At 44.3% G+C, this 23,692-nt stretch overlaps 1 protein-coding gene across 2 annotated transcripts in view; it reads right to left on the bottom strand.

Moving 5' to 3' along the window:
* Window positions 1-23,692, bottom strand: part of Ppm1l (protein phosphatase, Mg2+/Mn2+ dependent 1L) — a 291,724-nt gene that overhangs the window by 80,774 nt on the left and 187,258 nt on the right. For both annotated transcript variants that reach the window (XM_028867216.2, XM_028867217.2), the window contains exon 2: window positions 8,776-8,950. In XM_028867216.2, the coding sequence (XP_028723049.1) occupies window positions 8,776-8,950 (175 nt within the window). The remainder of the gene's footprint in view (window positions 1-8,775; window positions 8,951-23,692) is intronic.

Below are 23,692 nucleotides of genomic sequence, written 5' to 3'. Positions count from 1 at the left end.
ACAAAATACCGGCCTCATCAGAAATGGCCGAAGCCACATAGTAGAGACAGGACATTAATTAATGAAAAAAAAAAATGAATTCCTCCTGAATTTCAAGATGGCAGCTGGAAAATAATGTATCTCACAGGGCAATTTGCCAAGTGAGATCCCGAGTGTTCAGTAGATCCCAGAGACCGAACTCAACACCTCACAAATGACTTTACTGGCATCACAATTACAGATGTTCAAAGTCAAAAAGTCAGGCTGAGGATGCATCTGTTTGACTCTCGTAGAGTATGGACAGTCCATATATGAGACATCCTATCATTTCAAAAATCACCTTATTTTTCTCTATAAAGTAAAGGGCTCATTATTAACGGGGATCACTTTAAAATGTGTAATAGGCCTTGCAGTAAGCCCACAGAATGTTCGATACAGATGCCTAGGAGCACAGAAAGAGAGAGATGGAGAGGAAAGCATTCTGCTGTAGACGGCGCCAGTAATGCTGTGGGAATCACCTGGTCCAAGCATTTGCTTTGATGTATATACGTTTTCCTTAGTCCTTGTCATCAAATACGACTCCAGAGACAGGTAGCAGCTCTACTTCTCTTGTGGCAAACAATGACACTTGATTAGAAAGATAAACACAGCTCTAGCCCAAGTGTCATAATCACCGGAGGTGACATCTCCTGATGTTCTAAATTTGAGTCTTAAAACCTGTGGCAGTTTACTCGGCAGAATTTGTTGAAATTTTAAATTCTCATTTTGCTCTACGTAAAAACTGCACTAATATATCTTCAGAGTGGATTGAAGCCTTCTATTTTAAAGACCACGAAGCAATCGAAAAAAATGTAAATTGATTTTCTTCTTTCAATAACTGCCTAATCAGACCACTTTTGCAAGATTCAACTGGAATTATAATTTTTCTATGTTGGGAATTTCATAAGTGAACAGGCAATGCTGATCACATATTAATGCAATCTAATCAAACTCATTAAAATTAGAGAGCAACGCTTAGAATGTGGTAGGTGGCGACATGACAGAGGATAAGAACAGATCTATAAGGCAATGTTCATCACCACAGAAGTAACGAGGAAAAAAACCAAAGCCTGCCTTTAAAATGCAGCTGATACTAAAGTTCAGACTGAACAATTCAAATGTTTTTCCAATTTATTCAATCAAACCTTCCCAAACCCAATTCTTCCTCCCCGCCCATTTACTGGCCCCTGGAGTACCAGTTCCACAGTGCTTTCTTTCCTGTTTCTGCCAACTGTTGTTCTGGGGCTTCCTACCACTACACCAATTATTAGCCATATGAAAGGAATGGAGAAAATAGGTAGCCATTATTCACTTATAAACCAAGAACTTTCTGGCCAATACCTCTTACCCCCACCCCTCCCCTCCACCCAAGTGCTAAGGACCAGAACCAGGGCCTCAAGCTTACAAGGCAAATACTTTACCAATTGAGCTATGTACCAGGCCCCTAATTCCAGTTTTTAAGCACAGCCAATTTGTATTTTTTTTTTCATTTTTCCTTTATATCAAGGATTTGAAGCAACTGAATCTTTTCTACACACACACACACCCCACACACAAATACTCTTTATCCCGAGTGAAGGACGATATGGTCATCTGGATGTTTCTCTGTGGTCTGCCATGCCCTGACTCAGGTGCTCATGCAGTCAGTGTTTACGGGGAGACACAGTCACCATTGTTAAGGCTGGAAGAGTCTCAAGAAACCAAGCTGCAGTTTCACAGTGAAGAGCAAGCACAGACTCAATGTCCCGGCACTCAATCACCTGTGTAGTACTTCGGCGCTATGAGACAGTTCTCTTTCATAGTAGGAAAGTTTAGCTATTGTTCCCCCACCACCACCACAAAAAAGAAAAAAAAAAGATTCAGTTGTTTAAAATCCTTGATATAAAGGAAAAATGAAAAAAAAAATACAAATTGGCTGTGCTTAAAAACTGGAATTAGGGTCCTGATACATAGCTCAATTGGTAAAGTATTTGCCTTGTAAGCTTGAGGCCCTGGTTCTAGTCCTTAGCACTTGGGTGGAGGGGAGGGGTTGGGGGTAAGAGGTATTGGCCAGAAAGTTCTTGGTTTATAAGCGAATAATGGCTACCTATTTTCTCCATTCCTTTCATATGGCTAATAATCGGTGTGGTGGTTTGAAAGAAAATGGCCCCCAAAGGGAGTGGCACTATTAGGAGGTGTGGCCTTGTTGGAGGAAGTGTGTCACTGTGGGGGCGGGCTTTGAGGTCTCCTTTTCTCAAGCTTCCCTCAGTGTGGCACTCAGTCAACTTCCTGTTGCCTGCAAGACGTAGCACCCTCAGCTCCAGCACCACGTCTGCCTGCACGCTGCCATGCTCCCTGTCATGATCAGAATGGACTGAAGATCTGAAACTGTAAGCGAGCCACCCCAATTAAATGGTTTTCTTTTTTTTTTTTTTTTTTTAAATAAGAGTTGCTGTGGTCATGGTGTCTCTTCACAGCAATAAAAACCCAACTAAGACAATTGGTTACAGTAAAAAGTCTCCATGTATCTGTCAATCATACAATCAATTCATATTTTCTTCTTGGATAAAAGACAACCAAATTCAGGCATTCCATATGGGGATGAGAATTGAAATATGAATTAAAAAAAAAAAACATTAAAAGGACACAGGCATAGTGACTGTGATATAGTTACCCAAACAGGATACCAACCATTATTGACAGTTTATAAGCGCAGGAAGAAATAAGTTCAGTGTTAAATTTTGTGAAAAGATGTAAAATCAGGCATAAGTAACTAAAACTCAGCAGAGAAAAGTGACTAGAAGGAAATGCACTAAAGGTATTAAATGGTAAGATTAAAACATTTCCTTCTTCTCCTCCATTTCCCTATTTTAAGAATGTCTCAAAATGTATTTCTATTACCCTTAGAATAGAAAAGTAGGTCAGATTTTGAACCTTGGACAGAACCAGAAGCTGGTAGCCCTGTCAGGACCGAGCCTCCCTTTCCAAGTCCCTTTTGGGTCCCTGTTTCTCTCTTCCTTCCAGGCCCTCCAGTTCCTGTCAGGGAGTCCCTGAGAAGACAGCTTTTCAACCCCAGAAAGACTGATGGGAGATAAAGGTAGGGAAGTCTCAGTGGTTCCTCCTCCCCCGGGGCCTGTGGAGAAACACGCGGAGAAAGTCAGTCTGTCAGAGTGAAGGACGTATGGCAAAGGCTGTCACTGCACTTTTTAAGATGCTCTTAGAAAACCTGGAAGGCCCTAAATAATTCACACTCTCCTTCAGGGTTCGGGTTTCTGGGTGTGCAGTTTTTGCCCGTGACAGTAAATGGCTTTCCTTCTCTCGACCACTGATTCCTCTGACACTAACAGCTCAATTAAAACAGCTGTAGCTCTCACGTATCATCTGTCTCCGGGGGAATAAAGTGATCTCAGCAGGGGACACTTTCAGCTACTCCAGTTGCTGATGGCGGGTTTCTCTTCCCCTTTAAAAGCACACCAGCGGCGCCTGGAGTGTCTCCTCTGGAGTCTCGCTCAGGCCCTGCCCCAGGCATTTCTAAAGTAAAGCTGCATCAGGAATCACAGGGCAAAGACTTCTGGGGGAGCTGTGTGACTGCCTGGTACCTGGAAAGGGATCTGCGGGCGGCCACTTTACGGGAGGGCTCAGGCTAACACAACCCGCAGCTGCCAGAACTCCCTCCTTTCCCAAGCGTTCTCTCTACCTGGCCGATTCCGCACTCAATGTGAAGCTGAGTTTCTAGGGAACTATAAGAATAGAAATAAAGACCCTTGCTGGTCTGAGAAGAGAGCTCAGAAGTGGAGAGCTTGGCAGCAGTTCCAGGAAGCTGCTGTCTCAAAGCAATGTGGGGTAAGATGCTACCACTGGGCAGCCTGTTAGATGAAAGAAAATCTTACATCTCTGCTCCCGTTTTCCAGACTCCCGCTCCAGGCTTAGGGCTCTTGAGCCCATCACAGGCTCAATCACCCCGCTCTCCTCACAAATCCTCCCACACAGAGAACGATAAACCATACTACTGTATCTTTAGCAAAGAAAACCATAAGTTAGTTATTCATGCACAAGCACACAAGACAATTAAAATCAGAATGTAAGGTCACTTATAGAAGCATTAATAATACATTAGCCTAAGAACAACACGCAGAAAGCTTCTCTCCTGCCCACTGTGGCAGTGAACAGCAGCAGGTCAGGGTGCTTCCTCAGACAGTGAAAGGCTGTTTCAGTTGTTTTCACAAATCAGGTCATTGCTTTTCCTCCTTGGAAATTTCTCTATACTAATTCCAATATATTGAAATGTGCGGACATGTACTTCAATTTAAACAAAAGCAGTAACAGATAAAAAAAAAACATATCTCACTTCTTAGTCTGGATTTTGTTTAGCATTGATAAATGCTAATGATACCAACTCAATCACCTTAATGAGAACTCACAAATGGACAGATCTCAGAATGTTTTCTTTCAAAAACCCAGTGGCTTTCCTATGTTTGATTTGGGTTTTTTGAGACAGAATCTCTAGCAGTCCAGGCTGGCCTTCTTTATCCTCCTTGCCTCCATCTCCTAATTGGCAGATTATGGCCACAGATCGACATGCGAAGTTGCAAAATCTGCTTTTGTTTGAATCATAACGTCAATCTCACTCCCCATCCATCACCAATTGTTTGCCTGTCCACGGGCAACTACAGGAAACGCTGTGGGGTTGTCTCCTCTCACTCAGGTATGAGGTAGCTGTGGGGTCGTCTCCTCTCACTCAGGTATGAGGTACAAATGACACTGGCAGCAAGAGAGGTTTGCACCCATGTGTAGCCTTCAGAAATTACAGCTCCCCAAACTCCCCAGCTTCAGGATCCCAGAAGCATCATTTCAGAACCAGAGGGTATCTAGGAGATTATACTCATGCTATCAACTTAAAGGAAAATGGACTTCAGTTACTTAAAGCCACCCATCTGGTTGGCCGCAGATTTAGGAACAGAATCTGTATCTTTTGTTTCTAATCCCAGTGCCAACTTATCATCCTAGAACTTTGCTGTTCCTATAGCCACCAAGATCTAAGCCATTCAAATGACAATCCTAACCCAGTGCTACAGTCTATATGCTATGTTTTTTCATCCCTGTGTTGAATCCTGTGATGACCTGGATACGAAGTCTCCCCCTCCCTGCAAAGCGTTACGTGTTGAAGGCCTGGTCTCAGCTGATGGTTCTGATGGCTGTAACTGGGCCATGGTGACTCTGATCCAACACTGTGTTGACCCATCAATGGGTTCATGGCATTATTAGAAAGAAGGCAAGGGAAACGGTCCCCAGGACCCTTCTCGTCTGTCTGCTTCCTAGGCACCATGAAGTGAGCAACTCCACCCCGCCCTGTGCTTTGGCTGTCAGGATATCTGCCCTATGGCAGGCCCCCAGCCAAGGCCAAAGTCAACCACAGCAGAAGCCTCTGCAAAGGAGGCTAACGCTCACCCGTTTGGAAAGGGCTGCTCTCGTGTGACAGCCGTGGAAGTCTGAGTCACTTAGCAAAACCTTGTCCCCACAGGGATGCCCCTTGAAAGGTGAGCAGGCCAGGAGGGCAGGCCCTCTGGAGGAAGGCTGGTGTCCTTCTAACAGGGGCTTCAGGAAGATTCGCTCAGCCCTTCCAGCACGGAAAGTTACAGGCAACAAACGGCTGTTTTACAATGACGCAATTCCTGACCCTGAGCCTGCTGACACCTTCATCTTGGACCTGTCATTGTCCAATATGATAGGAAATGACTTCAGCGCTCCATCAAATAACAGCGTGTAGGTTCCAGGCGAGACTAGAACCTCTGCTGTCCTTGTCATGTCTGTAAGTTCTGTGACATGGTCTGGAAGCAGCTTCATTCTCTTATAGCTCAGGCTAGCCTCAAGTTCACTGCGTTGCAGAGGGTAACCTTGAGTTTCCGCCCCTCCTGCCCCCACTTCTAGAGTACTGGGATTATAGGTCCCTCTACCAAGCCTGGCTCTGCACACACAGTTCTTGCTCATTTCCCATGTCTTTGATGAACGTCAGGTTGCTGAATACTGGATATTTGGACTGTGGGTAAAGAAGGCTATAATTTTCTTGTATTGAAAGGAAAAGAAAGGAAAACAGTTTTGATTTTTGTTTTTTAAAGGCAGGATCAGGGGAGGAGAAAAAGTTCTGAGCCAATGCTGTAGACAATGTTGAAGGATCCCCATCCCCCGCCCCCATTAATTATATTTTACACGTTTGGAAGCCACAGATGGTGATAATTGCCATCAAGTCACTCAGGCTGACACTGCAGTGGGTGAGCATTAGGGACAAACTGACCTCTCCAGATACCAGGACGTTCCTAACTAACAGCCCACTCCTTCCTCACACTGGGACAGTGGAGTTTAAAATGTGAGAAAGCAGAAGCTGAGACAGCATGGGAAGAGGCCAATTACTGAAGCCAATGAGGATCTTAGTGTGGGGTGGTTATCTCCCAGTACTGGATGCTATTTGCTTCTAGTCTGGACCCTTCTTTTACGATGTAACAGCTTCCTTCTGAGTAGCAATATCTTTTCCTATTTGTCTCCTCTTACTTTAGTTAAATCAGTAGAGCATGAGCTACAGAGGAGGAGGCAGGGACCTTGTGGTTTACAGCAAACTGTCATTTATTCATCTGCATGTATCCAGCCTCCACCAGCCCTGCCACCCTGCTCGGACAGACGGCAATGACCAAAGGCAGGCAGAGCTCACGCTGTGAGTTCCACAGATGCTGCTTAGTTTCTCAATGCTTCCGAAGAATTTCTGTCTCCCAAGCAAAAGGGCCCTAAGAACACCTTAACATGGTCTGAGAGATTGGCAAGATCCAAATCTGTCTTTATGCAGCATTAGTGGTATTAATCAACCACATGATTTCTAAGGACCTCATGATCAAACATCATATCCTTTATTATTAGAACAACCCCAGGGAATATTAGCTCAATTATATGAAATGAAAAACAGAGGTTCTAAGAGATTAATGTTCTAAAGATCTCATCAGTACTAAGCCTAGAAACTTGGACCCTTGAACTCTCAAGCCTGTGTTTATTTATTTCCACTGCTCACTGATGAAATCTGCACTGAAGGATTTGTCTCTAAAGCCAAGGCCAAGCGTATGCACATGTCTGAACATGCCACAGGCCTGTCTGATGCACAAGGCTCTGAGTTTATGTGGTACAGGGGATCAAACCCAGAGTCTTGTGCTCGCTAGGCATACTGGTTAGTCTGTCAGCCTGACTCAAACTAGAGTCACCCGGAAAGAGGAAACCTTAATTGAGGCTCTGCCTCCTTCAGATAGGACTGTGGCATGTTTATGGCACATTTCTTTTTTAATTTATGGTTGATGCATCTGTGTGGGGAGGGTGGGGGGTGGGGGGGTGCTCAGCACATGGTACCACCCCGACAAGGTCCTGGGTTGTACAAGAAAGGCTGAGCAAGCCATGGGGAGCGAGCCTGTGAGCAGCATTCTTCTACGGTCTCTGTTTCAGTTCCTGCCTTAAGTTTCTGCCTAGACATCCCTCAGTGATGGGCGGCTACCTGGGAGTGTAAGATGAAATAAACCTTCTCCTTCCCAAGTCGTTTCTGGTCAGTATTTTATCACATCAATGGGAAACAAATTAGGACACGAGGCAAGCACTCTACTAACTGAGCCACACCCCAGCCTTAAATTCCATTTTACTAAAGGTTTCAACAGGTCTAAATAATATTGCACTCATTTTCCATAAAACTGGCTTAACTTATAGACTACATAATGATAAACATGGCATGATTGGGGAGTCTGTCCATGGCTTTGCTGGTAAGTTCCAATGGAGGGGATAAAGGGTATGCAACCAAACAAATGTCTGCTGTGGGATCAGAGAACAGATAACATTTGAATTATTGAAGCAAAGAAAGCCGAATCCAGCTGAAACATAGAAGGGGTAAAACAAGTACCACTTGGGAAAACACAATCTCTGATATTAAAAAGAAATTACCCAAATCAAATAGAGCTGTCCGATTACTGATGTAAAGGATTCCCCCTAGTATCCAAGACTGAAGTGACTGCACAATATATGGTGGTATTTTATTTGTACTGAAATGTGATTTTAATTGTATGTTAATAAATAAAGTTGCCCGGGGGTCAGAGCTATTAGAGCCATAGCAAGAGGGTGGCGGTGGTGGCACACGCCTTTAATCCCAGCGCTTGGTAGACAGAGCTAGGTAGATCTCTGTGTGTTTAGGGATACAGCCAGCATTGGAGACATACACCTTTAAGACCTGGGGGGCTGTACTTACAGGCAGTGACGAGGCAGTCATGTGTTTGGGTTTACAACCAATGAGAAGGCAGAACAGAAAGACTATATTAAAGACAAACACACAGGAAGTAGCTCTCTTTCGGAGAGGTAGGAGCACCGCAGGAGGAAGGGTGAGATTTTAGCTCTGAGCTCTGACCTCTCGGCTTTCTCTTTTACATTGGTTCTGTGTTTCTTATTTAAGAAGACGGTTGGTTACATCTACAACAATAAAGGACGACAGCAGTACAGCTGATAAAGAGCCAGAAACACACCATTTACAGTGAGCAAAAGCTTACGGGGACTTGATAAGTGAGCGCCATGGATCAGTTTTGGCACTAGAACAGCGGAGAAGAAACTCACCAGTAACTGGTACAGCACGAGTCCAGTTTGCCCTTCATCACCTACTTCTGAAAAACGGCCAGATTTAGTCCAGGTCTAGGAGTTCTGGTGTGTGTGTGTGTGTGTGTATGTGTGTGTGTGTGTGTGTGTGTGTGTGTGTGTTAATAACAAACATACCTGCTTCATCATAGGATACCGTCAACTTTTCCAGCATTTCTCGGTCAATTGACAAGATCTGCTGCTCAAGGATGGTCTGGTAAGACAGAACACTGTTTTCTTTGTCCTTCTCATAATCCTGAAGATGCTGTTTGAGGGCCTCCGGGAGTCGGGATTTCACATATTCCGCTGCAGTCTGTAGATAAACAGAGAACTCCATTATACTTCTCATCTTAGGCTTTTCATTTACCCTCAGGTGTGACAGAGAGAACTCCGAGTGCTGCGGATCCAACCTCCAGACACACATCGCCCTTGTCACTCTGACTTTTAGACTGTGGAGTCACACTGTCAGACCCCAGCCCCCTATGAGTGTTCTATCAGGTTTAAAGGCCCGAAAGATAATGGGTTGCCTGTTCACAGGAGTAGTACTCAGACTTTCAATCCCAACAAATTCAGAAAGGCTGCGTCATGATCATTTTTCTGGCACACATCTGCAAAAGACATGTGCATCCTCTGTAGTGCACATCTCCATTGTACACTGCGGGTCTCCACCCACAGAAGACACTTCCTTCCTGTGCTGTCCATATATCACTACTGTGTGTTGCGGGTCTCCACCCACCAATGCTCAGAAGAACTCTTAGGAAGTGAGTAGAAAGGAGAAACTTCTGCTAAGGCTCAAGATGAAGTACTGGGACACATAAAAAGAGGGATCTAGGCTGGCAATGCAACTCAGTGGTAGAGTGCTTGCTCTCTGGGTCTTAGGTTCAATCCTCACATTAAATAAATAAATAAATAAATAAGAGATAGATAGAGAGATAGAGAGATAGATAGATAACCAAGCAAAAACATAAAGCTTACTTAGAAAATAAGATTAAAAAAATGCCTCTTAACCCTGAAAAAGGCAACTGTTTGCTACTTAATTGTTGTAACCTTATATATACTATAATTATTATATCAATTTGTTCCTTTTGTCTGTTTGCTTCTATATCCACTGCATAACACTTCTCCACTAGTGACATCATAAATTACATGCAGAGAGTCTCAACCAGCTAGACACACTCCCACTGGGGACTGGAGGGAAGACATACTTTGAAGAAGGCCTTCCTGAATATTCTGATGGGTTCTTTTGGTAGAATGGGTGGTTGAACACTCTTTCTCCCTCCCAGTTGAGAATCATTATGATGGTTAAGCCTTACTTTATGGGAGACATTAAATGGCACAGTGATATGGATGAGCCAGAGGAATGCTGTAATTCCTAAATCGTATCTCTGGAGAGAGTCAAGTCTGACATCTTATATTTCACTCCTGTTTCATCCACATAATGTCTGAAGTTAATAATCCAATAAATGAAGGTCAAAATTAGGATGTGCTTGGTGGTTCACACCTGAAAATCCAGTAGAAGGTCATCCTGGCTATAACAGTGAGTTCAAGGCCATTCTGGACTACATGAAACTGAGTCAAAAACAAACAGATACACACACAAAAAACAAAACAAAACAAAACAAAAAAAAAAACAAAAAAAAAAAAAAAAATCGTATCTTTAGCCACTAAGAAATTTCAAAGATCTTGTTAATAACGATCAATCTTGTTTGGGCCAAGAATAAAGCAAAGACCTGTCTACATAGTTTATATTCTAAGTCCTGTACAACTATTAATTGTGAAATATTCTAAGGTATGGGCCAAAAAATAAATGAAAATCCCTCACATTCCTAGACTAGAAGAATAGTATTATTAGACAAAGCCATCCATAGATTCAACGTGATCCCTACCCAAAGTGATCTATGTAGTCAATGCAACCCTACCTAAAGTACCAAAGACATTTCTCACAGCCATAGAAAAATATCCTAAAATTCATATGAAACACAATCTCAAATATGTAACATTAAGAAGTTGATTTCTGGATTGCAGGAGCCAGAGGGGCCAAGGACACCATATGAAAACTCACAGGATCAACTAACCTGTGCTCACAGGGGCTCACAGGGATTGAACTGACAACCAGGGAGCCTGCATGGGACTAGCCAAGGCACTCTGCCTATGTGTTACAGTTGTGTAGCTTGGTCCTCTTGTGGGACGCCTAACAGCGGGAACAGGGGCTGTCTCCTATTCTTTTACTGGCTTTTGGGACCCTACTCCTCAAACTGGGTCACCTTGTCCAGTCATAATACACAGGGAGTATTACTTAGTCTTACTGCAGCTTGATATGCCATGTTTTGTTGATCTCATGTCAACATGAGATGCCCTGGACAACATGCCCTGTCCTGAACAGAAATGGAGAAGGAGGAAGGGATTTGGGGGTAGGAAAAAAGGGGTATGGGGGTGAGGGACTGGGAGAAGAGGAGAGAGAGGAAACTGTGGCCAGGATGTAAAATAAATAATTTTTTAAAAATAAAATAAAGAAAAAAAAAACCCAAGAAGTTGATTTCCTAGAACTAGAACACATGGTGGTTATCCGCAGCTGGTAGTGAGGGATGGAGTGGGAGGTATCATTTTGTTTTGGTTTGGTTTGGTTTTTAGAGACAGGGTTTCTCTGTGTAGTTTTGGTGCCAGTTCTGGATCTCCCTCTGTAGACCAGGCTAGCCTCGAACTCACAGAGATCCGCCTGGCTCTGCCTCCCGAGTGCTGGGGTTAAAGGTGTAAGCCACCACCACCCGGTGAGATACTGTTTTTTAAAGAGTATCTTCTCATTAGATTGGAGGAGTAAGTTTCAATAGTTCAATAAAGAGGGGTGAACATAACTAATCGTATGTGTGTGTGTGTGTGTGTGTGTGTGTATTATTATATAACACATTATATTCTGAAAAGTGCAGCGCATGGTTGCTGAGTGTGATGTGGTCATCACTAAAAGGAAAACCATGTGAGGTAATTTTTGCTCATTTGTTTGGTTTCGTTTTGAGACAGGGTCTTCCTCTGTATCCCCACTGGCCTGGAACTTGCTGTGTAGACAAGGTCAGCCTTAAACTCACAGAGATCTGCCTGCCTCTGCCTCCCAAGCACTGGGATCAAAGGTGTGAGCCACCACCACACCCAGCTGGTAATACGTTTTTCAGTTACTGAGGTTTAACCTTTCCACAGTGGATATAATTTCTGTCAAGTGAAAAGAAAAACAAAATATGTGTACTTTAAAATATAAAATATAGAAACATACATGTTTCCTGTGAATCAAAGGGAGGTCAGGGTGCTTCTTCATTTACAGAATAAGATGATCTACATTCTTTTGGGAAAAACACAACAGGTGCTACGTACTGGCCAGGAAGAAATCCTGAAGTGCTGATGTGGTCAAAAGCAAAGCTATTAAGCACCAGCGGTGGCACATGCTTTCCATGTAAAGCACACACACCTGCACATGGGTATGAGGGGACAGAGCATGATGCATCCCAACTGTAGAAGGCACTTTTTACTGTCTGCATTTCAGGAATGTTCTCGCGGTTCCACTGCTGCCATTTAAAATGAATCTTCTTGTCGTCTTCATAGCTTCCCTCTTAAATGTCACCACAACTTACTGTGGAAGGAAACCGGCTGGAAAGGGACGCTGGCTTCCCAGGAGGTACACTGGGAAGTGGTGGGCAAGCTATGTTTGGACCACAGAGTCACTGACGATAGCGTCCAACACTTGTTTCCAGATTTACAGTTGAATTTCCCTAAATCAGATGCTGAGGATGTTACAGCTTCAAAATATCACCAAACAGTGCTCACTTTCTCTGCCAGCCAGCAAGTGCAGAACAAATAAAATTATTCCATAAAATGTAAATGGACTCAGCAGTACATTAGCATAACACATTGAATTCTAGAGTTTAATAACGCGTTTCTCCTGACGCTAGAAAACAGCATCCCAACACCGCAGAATAACTATATTTAAACACACCACCCGTGCTAGTCAGTGCAACATCTGTCTTTAACAACTGTGTTTGCTGGAATATTTATGAGGCACAGGAAAGGACTCTATAATTTATCACATTTTAAAATATTGATCTATTCTTTATTACTGAAAGCACACCGCATTATTTCTTCCCGGTTGTGCCTCCTGATAGTGTTTAAAATGAAATTTACTTTCCTAATTACAATCATGCTGCAGGTCTCGAAAGAGTCTCTGTGGCTCGTGATATTAGGGCTACACTTGGGCATCTCAGTTCTGTAACCTCACACGCAGAGCTCTTGCTCAAGACTCATAAGAGGAACAGAAGGAGACAACTCTCGGTAAATATTAGATTGCTGTACGATATTTCAAGAACCCGCTTTACACCGAGTGACACTTTAAATGGATTCAAATGGCAGCTAGCCCTTATGTTCAAGCAGGAGCTTATGTTCAAAGCATATTTTTAAATGAGACAGGAATGCTCTCATAAATAAAAGAAAATTCAAAGAATAGTTTCAATTCAAAATTTTTACTGACATTCTAAAAATGAACAGAAAAAAATAAAAATCGGAATTACTTATCTATTCTTTATTTCATTTTAGATTTATTTGTTTTCTGTGCCCCCGGGTGTCTGGCCTGCCTGTATGTATGTGCACCGCAGGAGTGCTTGGTGCCTGAGGAGGTCAGAAGAAAGCACAGAGGCCCTGGAACCGAGTTGTGGATGCTTGTGAGTCACCACATGGGTGCTGAGCATAGAAACTGGGTCCTCTATAAGAGAAGTAAGAACTCTTAAGCCCTGAGCCATCTCTCTAGTCCCCACTCACCTATTCTTTAATCAATGCAGATGCTCTTGAAAGTCCAAATCCTAATTTGCCTATTCTTAGGACTTTAACCATTTCAGAGACAGTAAAATAATTAGTATTACCAGTTTCTCTCATTTTTGCAGTACTCTCCCAAGCAATGCATGCATTCATCATCTTCATAAAAACACTGAGTGCAAGGAGACAGTCATTGGTTTGGTGCCTTCCTGACCCTCCGTTTGGCTCAATGCTCTACAATGTTAGTACTGCCCACTCTACCTTCTATGAACGCCTCTCCATAGGTACCAAAGGGTACCCACCAGCTTTCCAACTATTTGTACAGGGAACTCAGCCACTGAGTATGGTGGAAATCAGGTGCGGGTCCTACACATCACCATGTTCTAACAGCTTCAGACTTTGTACCACAAAAGCTTAATCGCTTGACAATATGCATGCAATGGGTACTTTGGTATAGTTTGGGAGAAAATTCTTTGATGGTTCACAATTCACTGCCCACAGACTTTCCCTCGCAGTTCTAGATACAGAAGAAGAGTCTGGTCTTCTATTAGGAACTAGAGCCACATTTGGTCTTCAATTACTGTTAACAACCTTTGTTTTAGGAAAGGAACAGGTCAACTCCAAGTCCCATCCTGTACAAGCAGCAGATCAAGCTTCACTCAAAGCTGTGTGGGATACTTTATTTCATGCCTTCCTCTCTGTAACCATTTGATCTCTATTCTTTAATGTCCTTATTTAATTTCGTGCTAGGGACCCTTTTTTAGACTTAGAATGTGGCTCAGAACTATAGGTCTCAGTGATGGTTGTCTTTGGAGCATCTCCTAGGCATTCAGGTTTGTGCTCATCTAAGGCTCCAAGTAGGCTGTCAAACTTACTCTGGGTGGTGGTGGTGAAGACCCGGTGCAGGAAGTGGGAGAAAGGTCATAGATTCCCTCCAGTAAGATTTGAGCAGATGGTGGCTTCTAGAAGAACTGGAGTGAAAGGATCTAAAACCTTAGGGCAGCTCAGGAAAGGTGCCCTTCCTCACAGAACCCACATGGGCTGTGCTGTACCACCCAGGTCACCTGGAGTCCTCCAGAGAACAAAGAGCTAGGGCAGAGCTTATAAAAGGAACCCTGTGAGGGGAAAAATAACAACAGAATGACTAAGGAGCTGAACTCTGGGAACCCAGCAGGTAGAATGCTGATGCTATTTCACTTTGCCGGGTGAAAATCTACTCACTATTACAGTGGTGTGTTCTTTAAGAAATAATTGATGCAGATGAAAGATCTGGGGGTGTAAAGTGTGCTTTCTGGTGGAAGGAATTCCCCTCATAAAGGAGACCTGCCAGTCAGCCAGCTCCAATTCATTAGCTGTCTGAAGAGGAAGGCACACGGCATTAGACTCCGCTGGGAGACACAGCAGACTCTCCCAGAGAGGAGCCTGCAGTTCTGATGTGGGCACCAACTGCATACGAAATACTGGAAGAAAAAACAAACACTTGAAAAGCAATACAAAAACAGTGGAAAACTGAGATAAGTTAATAAACTGATTTAGTGCCTGAGGCATGTTCACTGTTTAACAGGCTCTAGGGAGAGGTACGAAGATGGGGGAGGGAATGTGGAAAAAGTGACCAGAGGTTGTCTGCTGGACTCTTCAGTGAAGTCAAGGCACTTGAGGTAAGAGCACTTACTGGAGGATGGAAAAGCAGTCCAGCAGGTGGGGAGTGCAAGGTCACAGAGAGGACAGGAAGAAATGAAGGTGAACGTACAATCACCAAGCCGTGAAGGATGATGGGAAGACCAGTCGGCCACACTGGCTGGAGAATAATAAACCAGACAGCGCTTACAGACAGAAAATAAACAGACGAGGCAATGAAAATCGGAAAACTATTCACATCTTTTACCCAGCCGTCATTTTTTTCCTAGGAATTTAAAGAAAATTAACATCCAAAGATGAGTGTAAAGACCTGTGTGTGAACACGTTTACTGAAGTTCAACTGTTCATCACAACAGAAGAGACTGGGGGTCGAAGGAGCACAAGTCGGGGGAAGGAGGACAGAGAAGCAGGATTCAAAAATAATTGTTTAGGAAATGCCATAATCAGACCAATACTTTGTGCAGTGATTTTTTTTTTTAAAAAAAAATAATGTTATCTTAAAATTACTTAAATATAAGTTTAATAAAATCATCACAAATGTACTTTGAAAACGTGTGTGTGTGTTGTGTGTGTGTGTGTTGTGTGTGTGTGTGTGTGTGTGTGTGTGTGTGTGTGTGTGTAGCTAGTCTCAGTAGGAGATCTCTGTGGGTAAGCAGGCTCAGACTCAAATATCCAGGAGGAAGCTGCAGCTGCTAGTTTTTACACACACTGGTCAATTATCCATCCTTAGCCCAGAAGAAGGCTTTGCTTTTCCTAGGGGAGAAAGCCTTTGCCAGCTTCCTAAAGGATGGAGACCTTGATACTTGACATGCGTAGCTCATGTCAAACAACACACATTGACTCAGAACTTCACTTGCTCGGGACTTCACTCTCTCCCTACACATGCCTGCTTGTCTGTGTGAGTACAACATGTGTTTGGGTGGCCAGGAGGTGAGAAGAGGGGACCGGACCCCTGGAACATGAATTAGAGGCAGCTGCAAGCTGTTGTGTGGGTGGCTAGAGAGGCTAAGAGTCTGGCGCTGCTCTTGCAGAGGACTGGGGATCAGGTCCCAGCACCCACATGGTGGCTCAACTGTTGTCTGTAACTCCAGATTCAAGGATCTGATGCCCTCCTATGGACCTCAGCAACCATGTACATATGTGATGTAAGCATGTACACTCAGGCCAAGCACTCATACAAGTAAAATAAATCTGGGGGGGGGGAGAGAGAGAGAGAGAGAGAGAGAGAGAGAAGAGAGAGAGAGAGAGAGAAAGAGAGAGAGCGCAGCAAGTGCTTTTAATGCCCAAGCCTCTCTCTAACTCCACAGATGAACCTTTTAAAAGGTTTCATTTATGATCCAAGTCACAGCACCAATGTTAAAAATGATAAGCGGCACTGGTTACCATGCAGAAACGTCATGAGGCAGGAGCCTCGACAAAACTCAGTATCAGAGCTTTAATTTTTTGGGGGGTGGGGGATAGGACAAAAGAACCAGGCCTAGGAAAGAAGCACGTTCAGAGAAGAGAGAGAGAGGTGATGTGGGGGAAGAGAGAACAGAATGGAGAGGAAGAAGGAGGAGTCTGTGTCTGGCTTTTTAAGGTGCAGGTGGGCTTACGGAGCTACGCCATGCATGCACAGATTGTGTGACCATGCCATGCACCCGCAGTCATCAGCGCATACTGATGACGTAAGACGCAAGACCCCTTGCTTAGCTGCTGAACTGTGCATGTGCGGTCATGCAGCTGGCGTGGGCGCAGAATCCTAACACAGGTCTGTCTAGAGAAAAACTGACTCAGTTGCTGGACACTTACATAGTAGGATATGAGGAGCTGTTAAAATGTTAGGAAGAATCATATGAGAAAAAGTTTTAAAATGGTTTATTTACTATATCTGTGAGGGGGAATTGGTTGGGTTACGTTAACATGTAACATTAGTTATCTCAGCAGTAAGAGTTCAGGTGACACTTAAAAAATACTTTTCTTTATTTACTTTTCTGCACATTCCAGATCCTATAAGACTATTTCTCTGTGCTGGCATTAATCTGAATATTTTAAATGTATTAGGTTGCTTAATTCTTACAACTGTAATGAGTTTCAAAGATAGGCTTACAGAGGACAGAATTAGTTTACATTTGGTTACACAGTAAGTAGGGAGCTGCTGAAACTAGATTCTACACACACACCCCATTTTCTAAAAACAGAAAACAATGTCTATTTGGCCATCATGTTACAAGGTAAAACAACCACAGAACAGGGTCAAGTCCATGAGGACACATGAGCAAAGCATGGTGGCAGCCGGGAAAGAGAAATATTCAAACTAAGTTTAATTTTTCAAAACTGGATGCTGAAGTGAAGGAGAGTACAATGAAAAAGCAGAGTGAAAATGCGCTTTACAGCTGGGCGGTGGTGGCGAACGCCAGATCTCTGTGAGTTCAAGGCCAGCCTGGTCTACAGAGTGAGTTCCAGGAAAGGCACCAAAACTACACAGAGAAACCCTATCTTGAAACAAAACAAAAAACCCAAAATAAAATGCACTTTACACCTGCTTTCCAGCATTTTACAGCAAGTCTTGATGCACCACCCACCACCCCGCACCCCCATCTCAGTTAATGCCTACTGCTCACTACCACTTGCAACCCCCACCCCAAAATCTCCACAAGCAAAGGGTGTTTGACTAAAGTTAAACTTTGAGGGAAAATGTCAGATCAGTGATTCTCGCTACAGTTTCCAGGACAGCAAAGCTGCTTTTAAGTGACGTGGAATAAAATCCTGACAATGCAGAGTCCCCATTAGCAAGAAATTCTCCAGGAAGTGAGACCTGTGTTTAAACCACTTAGTATTTTTTTTTCTTGGAATTCACAAAGATCAAGTAGTGCCTATTCTCATCCTTTGTGGACTTAAACAGAACTAAACAGACTTCAGATATTTTTAACTGAAGTATGAAAATACATGCCATCTGTCAGGTCCAAAGGGAACTCCATTTCCCAAAATTCTAAGAGGCAGTCCAGATATCCAGAAATGGCCTCAACCGGGACTATAGGGGGACTTCTGATGGTAAGATAAAAGCCAGCAATCTTCAGGAACTTGTGAAGCTGCCAGCTCCCCTCTACCAAAAGGAGTCATTCCCCTTAGCACTGGCTGAAGGGACAATGGCAATGTGGGGTGCCTGTTAGCATACCAAAGCTCATGCTGACCTCCAGGCTCCCTCAGGATCACAAGTGCCTGTTACACACTTCTAAGCTCATACCATCCTCCTAGCCCTTCACACCTCCTCCACCCTAAACTCCCTCAGCACACTGGCTTCCTTCCCCCAGCTACCCATTCTCCTTATAACCCTGCTATTTTCTATATGTTGGCTCTCCTCTTGCCGCCCTCTCTTTCTCTCTCTCCCACCTCTCTGTGTGTCTGTCTGTCTGTCTCTCTCTCTCTGTGCCCCCTTCCCTCTCTCTCAATTTGTGTGTTACCCACCTCCCCCCAACCCCAAGACACCGCTCCTGCTTCTCTTGTGGTCAGGTCAGGGGTGCTGGCCATGTTCAGCCTGCTTCTTTCTCTCTCTGCTATGAACTCTCCCAGGTGCCTCTGGGTGTTCTCTCTGTCACATCTACAATAAAAACCTTCCTCTTAACCACGAGGAAATGGTCTTGTCATCAGTCTGTACACCCACCACTATAATTTTAAAGAGCAGGAAGCCCTTAAGCACCTTCAACAGAATGTGACAGATAACCGATCGCAGTCCTCTCCATTTATATTCAGGCTGCAGAGACTCCCAAGCTCAAACACACAGCACCGTAGCTTCTGTTACATGCTGTGAATGGACATAAAACCTAAAGCTGGACCAAAAGGAGGCTGCTGTAGTTAATGTTAGCTGTTACCGCGACACAGCCTAGAGTCATCTGAGAGACTCGCGGCAGTGAGATGTAGGTGTATGTGTGAGGGTCCGTCTCGATTGTGGGTGGCATTATTGTCTGGGCAGATGGTCCTGGATGCATAACAAAGCTACAGAAAGGGCTGAAGAGATGGCCCAGCAGTTAAGAGCACTGGCTGCTCTTTCAGAGGACCGGGGTTCAATTCCAAGCACCTGCATGGCAGCTCATACTGTCTTCTATCTCCAGTCCCAGGGGATCCCATGACTTCTTCTGGCTTCTACCAGCAGGCACTTCACACACATGATGCACAGACACACATGCACACAAAACACCATACACATAGAAAAATAAAATAAATAAAAGGTTAGGTAAGCATTAGCCTACGAGTGAGCCAGCAAGCAGCCTCCTCCTGAGGCTTTTGCTTCAAGTTCCTGCTTTAGTTCCTGGCCTGGCTTCCCTTAATGGTGGACCACAAACCTTCAGCTGCCACGAGCCTTTTCTTCTGCTAAGATGCTTTTGGTCAGAGTGTCTTCATCACATAAACAGAAAGGAACTAGAACACAGACTTAAGCAAAGGGGCTGGTCTCTGCACGACATTTAACACTGTTCTCACGCACAAATGTTAGATCTGGCTCTCAGGCCCTCAGATCAATGAGACTTTCATAAGGAAAACATAGGAAGATAAGAGGAGAAATCGATCCTGAAAATATTGAGCTGCAAAAGGGCTAGGTTTGGGGAAATGACAGCTTGGGGACGGTGGCCAGGTATGCACAGGATAAAGCAGAGAATGACCTGGAAATTCCTCAAATTCTGTGCCCAAACAAGGCAGAAAGCAGGAAAGGGTTTTGCATCTGGCTCTGTTCTAAGACAAACCTGACTGGGGACGTCGAGGAAATGAAGAAAAGACAAACACACAGACAGACACCAAAAAGTTGAGGTTGGGCAGACTGGACTCCCTGAGAAAGCACAGCACCCCCAGAAGTTCAGCATATTATTTATTATATGCAGTCCAACAGGGAGGCGGGTTGTTGCTTACAGCCAAACAAGGAGGCGGGGTTCCTGGTGTACAGCTGGAAGAGGTGGGGTTCCTGGTGTACAGCTGGATCAAGGAGGTGGGGTTCCTGGTGTACAGCTGGATCAAGGAGGTGGGGTTCCTGGTGTACAGCTGGATCAAGGAGGCAGGGGTAGCTAATCTTGGTAGGAGTAATTCCTGCAGGGGAGAAGTCTTCAGGCCATAAACAGGGGGAGGAGGCAGGGGTGGGGAGAAAGTGATGATAAACATTTACTGCACACACCCTCAAAATTTGCACTCAGACCAGGGGATGCGGCTTTGCAGTCTCCCCGCTCCTGGGAGAGGTTTGCCGGTTCCCACTGGGTCTGACGCTTTGGGGTTGTTCACACGGCCGGGTCACGTCAGTAGCCCACATCCACCCAGGATTTCTTACACTTGCCTACACTCCCTACAAGGGAGCAGTATTTCATCACAGGCAAGGTTTCCCTGCCCTTGAAGGGAAGCGGACGTGTGTGTGCCGATCTGGCAGCAGCCAGCCCATAGCCCACACATTAATTCTCTGAGGTCCACACCAGAATCCATCTTTCTTATGGTAACATATCATTAACTTGTGACAGGTGTTCTTTGGCTCCAGGCACTTTAAACAAAGTCAGAGAGAATGTCCTTGCCCATCAGGACAAGGACAGAAAGTAAGAGTGATTTCTCTTTTCTGCCTGCCAAGACTGTCACTTTTGCCATTTTTTTTTTGTCTTTGCTACTTCTAACCTGGAGAGGTTATTTAAGGAAAGAATCTTGGAAATTCTACCTCAAGAAAACCGGGTATCTTCAAGAGATGGTACCCAGGTGGTCACCAGAAGCACAACGATGAAATCCCAAGCCTCTGGCAATTTAAGATGGCTCTGGAAAACCAAGGCTGCCGACATGAGAATGCGGGTTGAAGGGACCAGGGCCAGTTGTGTCCCCCAGGGGCCAGTTTGCTGACCTCTGCCCCATATTACCCCACCATCCTATGCTGACTCATGTCTGGCTTCAACCAGACCCTCGGGAAGCATGTCCAGTCTGGTAGATCATCAGTGTCCTACCCGACCACAGTAGAAACTGTTCTTGCTGTTTTCAGTCAGACAGACCCCTGACACAGCAGACAGACCCCTGACAACACAACCACAGTTGCTGACCGGATGTGGTGAGCCGATCATAAAATGATTCCTGTATCAGTTAGGGTCTATACCCAATCACTTCAAAGCACACTTAACCACAGCCAGAATTCCCCTAAGCAGGCTTACAAGGAAGGGGCTGCCTTACCCTCCCCCGGGGTTGACCCCATTTTGGGCAGGCCTCAGCATGCCGGTTTTTCTAGAGAACAAAGCTGCTTTCTGCAATTGCACGTCGGGTGTCTTCTGGTCATTTGGAGCGATCTAAGGACCCTACACTAGACAACAGTTGTGGTGGAGGGAAACCAGCATGTGCAGGGCTGGGAATTACGTAACATAGTTAATATGGAAATTAACTTAAGCATTAAAGTGATGACCACTATGCTACACATCACTTGGGGCAATACCCTGGGATTCCTCATGAAGCAAACTTTTAACAACTTCATCAGTCCGCTAACTCACACTTCCTATGAGGTCATGTTCATGTGGTAGAGAGCATGAAGCATGCCAGGGCATGTATATATAACTCTAATCCCACGCACTAGAGTGTGGCTTCCTAGCTCCAGATGGCGATTCTTATCTATAAAAACTACACTACCCCACTTTCCAGATTTCTGGTCTCTAATTATTCTAAGATATAATTAGCCAATGTATCAAACATTACCCAGCATGAGTTAGCGCCTCTTATTATTTTGATCAAAACCTACATTTAATCGCTTTGGCTTATTTTTTAAAACCTCTTTACAGATAAAAAGTTGAGGTTATTTCTCTACTACCAAGGTTACGAAGAATGAATTATTTGCTCCCTGGTTACCACACAGACTCCAGGGAAAGGTCAGGAAATCAGCAGTAAAGGTCACAGTAGTTTGATGTTTCTTCCCCTAATTTTGTTTTGAGAGCACACACACACACACTTTTCAATTGTAAGAGACGGCAGCAGCAGAAAAACAGCCACCCTCCCAACCCAGCTCTCACCAGTGTACTGAGCGATGAGACGGCACTCAGCCAGCCTCGATGGGCTACATTTTTTGGGATAGACAAGTTCCTATCTTCTCAGCAGTCATATAGAAGTCTTAAAGAAAAAACTGTTTCACATTTTACACACTTGAGATCTATAGAAGAAAAATCCAAAGGAATATTTACTGATCGAGAAATAGGTTTCATATTTCCAAAATTATGTGGTTTATTTCTTATTAAATTCCCTTCCATTTCTGAATCTTGGGACTACAAAGCTTGGGGAAATATTAACTTCCATAAGTGCTACTCAAATGTATTCCAGAAAGTTCCAAGCATAATTCTTACTGAAAATGCCCTTGGGGATAGAGAAAGCCATTGGGACTGTTACAAATGAATTATAAAATGCTCATGAGTTATTAATCAAAACAATAGCATTCCAAGGCTATGACAGTAGAGTAGCCCCTGGAGGTCTTAGTCAGAACATAAAATATTCTCGGCTTGCAACAGCTATTTGTACAGGAACAATTCCAGAGGCCTCCAACTGGGCCTCACTTGGCTGCTGCTCATAGCTACCTCCAGGAAGCAAGAGTGGCCAGGGTGGCAGGGAAGCCCAGATGAGATGGGCTGATGTCCCCAACTGATGTGGCTATAAAAAGCATTTTCAAAACCAGTATTAGATTTGGAGTCCTTTTATTTGGAATGGAGTAAGAAGGGTTAGACTTTCTGTCCAGGGAGCTGGTGACGATTTAGTGTCTCATGACTAATTCAAACAGAATTCCCCCCCCCCCCCCCAATCATTTTCCTTTTTAGCTTTCTCCAATGCCTGAAATTCTGTCCTTATTGCTTCAGTTTTCTTTACGGCTAAACTCTCCTCTAGCAACAATGAAATGTTTTTCTAATCTTCAGGGAGATGTTTCAGGGGTAAAAGCACTTGCCACAAGCCTGATGACCCGAATTCCACCCGTGGGACTGACAGAGCCAGAGAACTGACTTCTGCAAATCGCCCACCATGAAGGTTGCCCTCCTAAGAAGTCAGCACATGGAACAACAACAACAGATTTTTTTTTTTTTTTTAAATCAGGTATTTTAAGGAGCAGCTGTGAGTTGAAGTAATGTTCAGTTTCAGCATGGGCAAGGTGGTGAGCATCTTTTTACTGAAGGTAGACTACAGAGCAGAACAATGCTCTGGGAAAGTCCCAGGAACAGGATATGAAGGGGAGCATGAAGATCAAGAAAGAAACATTGTCTACTCTGACATCAAAGGCTGAGCAGCTCAGCTCCCCTCTCGCCCTGGACACCGATCAGAGCTTGTCTGAGGATATATTACCCAAGTACATGTGGTAAGTGTGGTTGCGGCACCTCACGCCTGGGGGAGGATGCACTCAGAGGCATCTGTTGTGAAATCGTCAAGTTTTTCCTAGGCAGCAAAGAGCTACCTCTTGGGTTGCAAAAGTAGGATCCTCACAGAGGTCGCTCGCTGCTCCCTCACCTCCATGACCATAGCACCTTCCTCTGCCTGAACTTCCAGTTCGGCATCAGCTGCTTCTCATGGTCTCCCATCATCAGCCTCTTTGGCCTGTATGGGTTTCCCTAACCATCCAAGTGGGCACACCAGAAGGACAGGGAAGGGGTACTTTGAAACTCACAGCATTGTGAGTGGTGAT

The sequence above is a fragment of the Peromyscus leucopus genome, chromosome 6, assembly GCF_004664715.2.
Source record: "Peromyscus leucopus breed LL Stock chromosome 6, UCI_PerLeu_2.1, whole genome shotgun sequence".
NCBI classification, from domain to species: Eukaryota; Metazoa; Chordata; class Mammalia; order Rodentia; family Cricetidae; genus Peromyscus; species Peromyscus leucopus.
The sequence above is the reverse complement of the archived record's forward strand: the minus strand, read 5'-3'. Positions and strand labels throughout refer to the sequence as shown.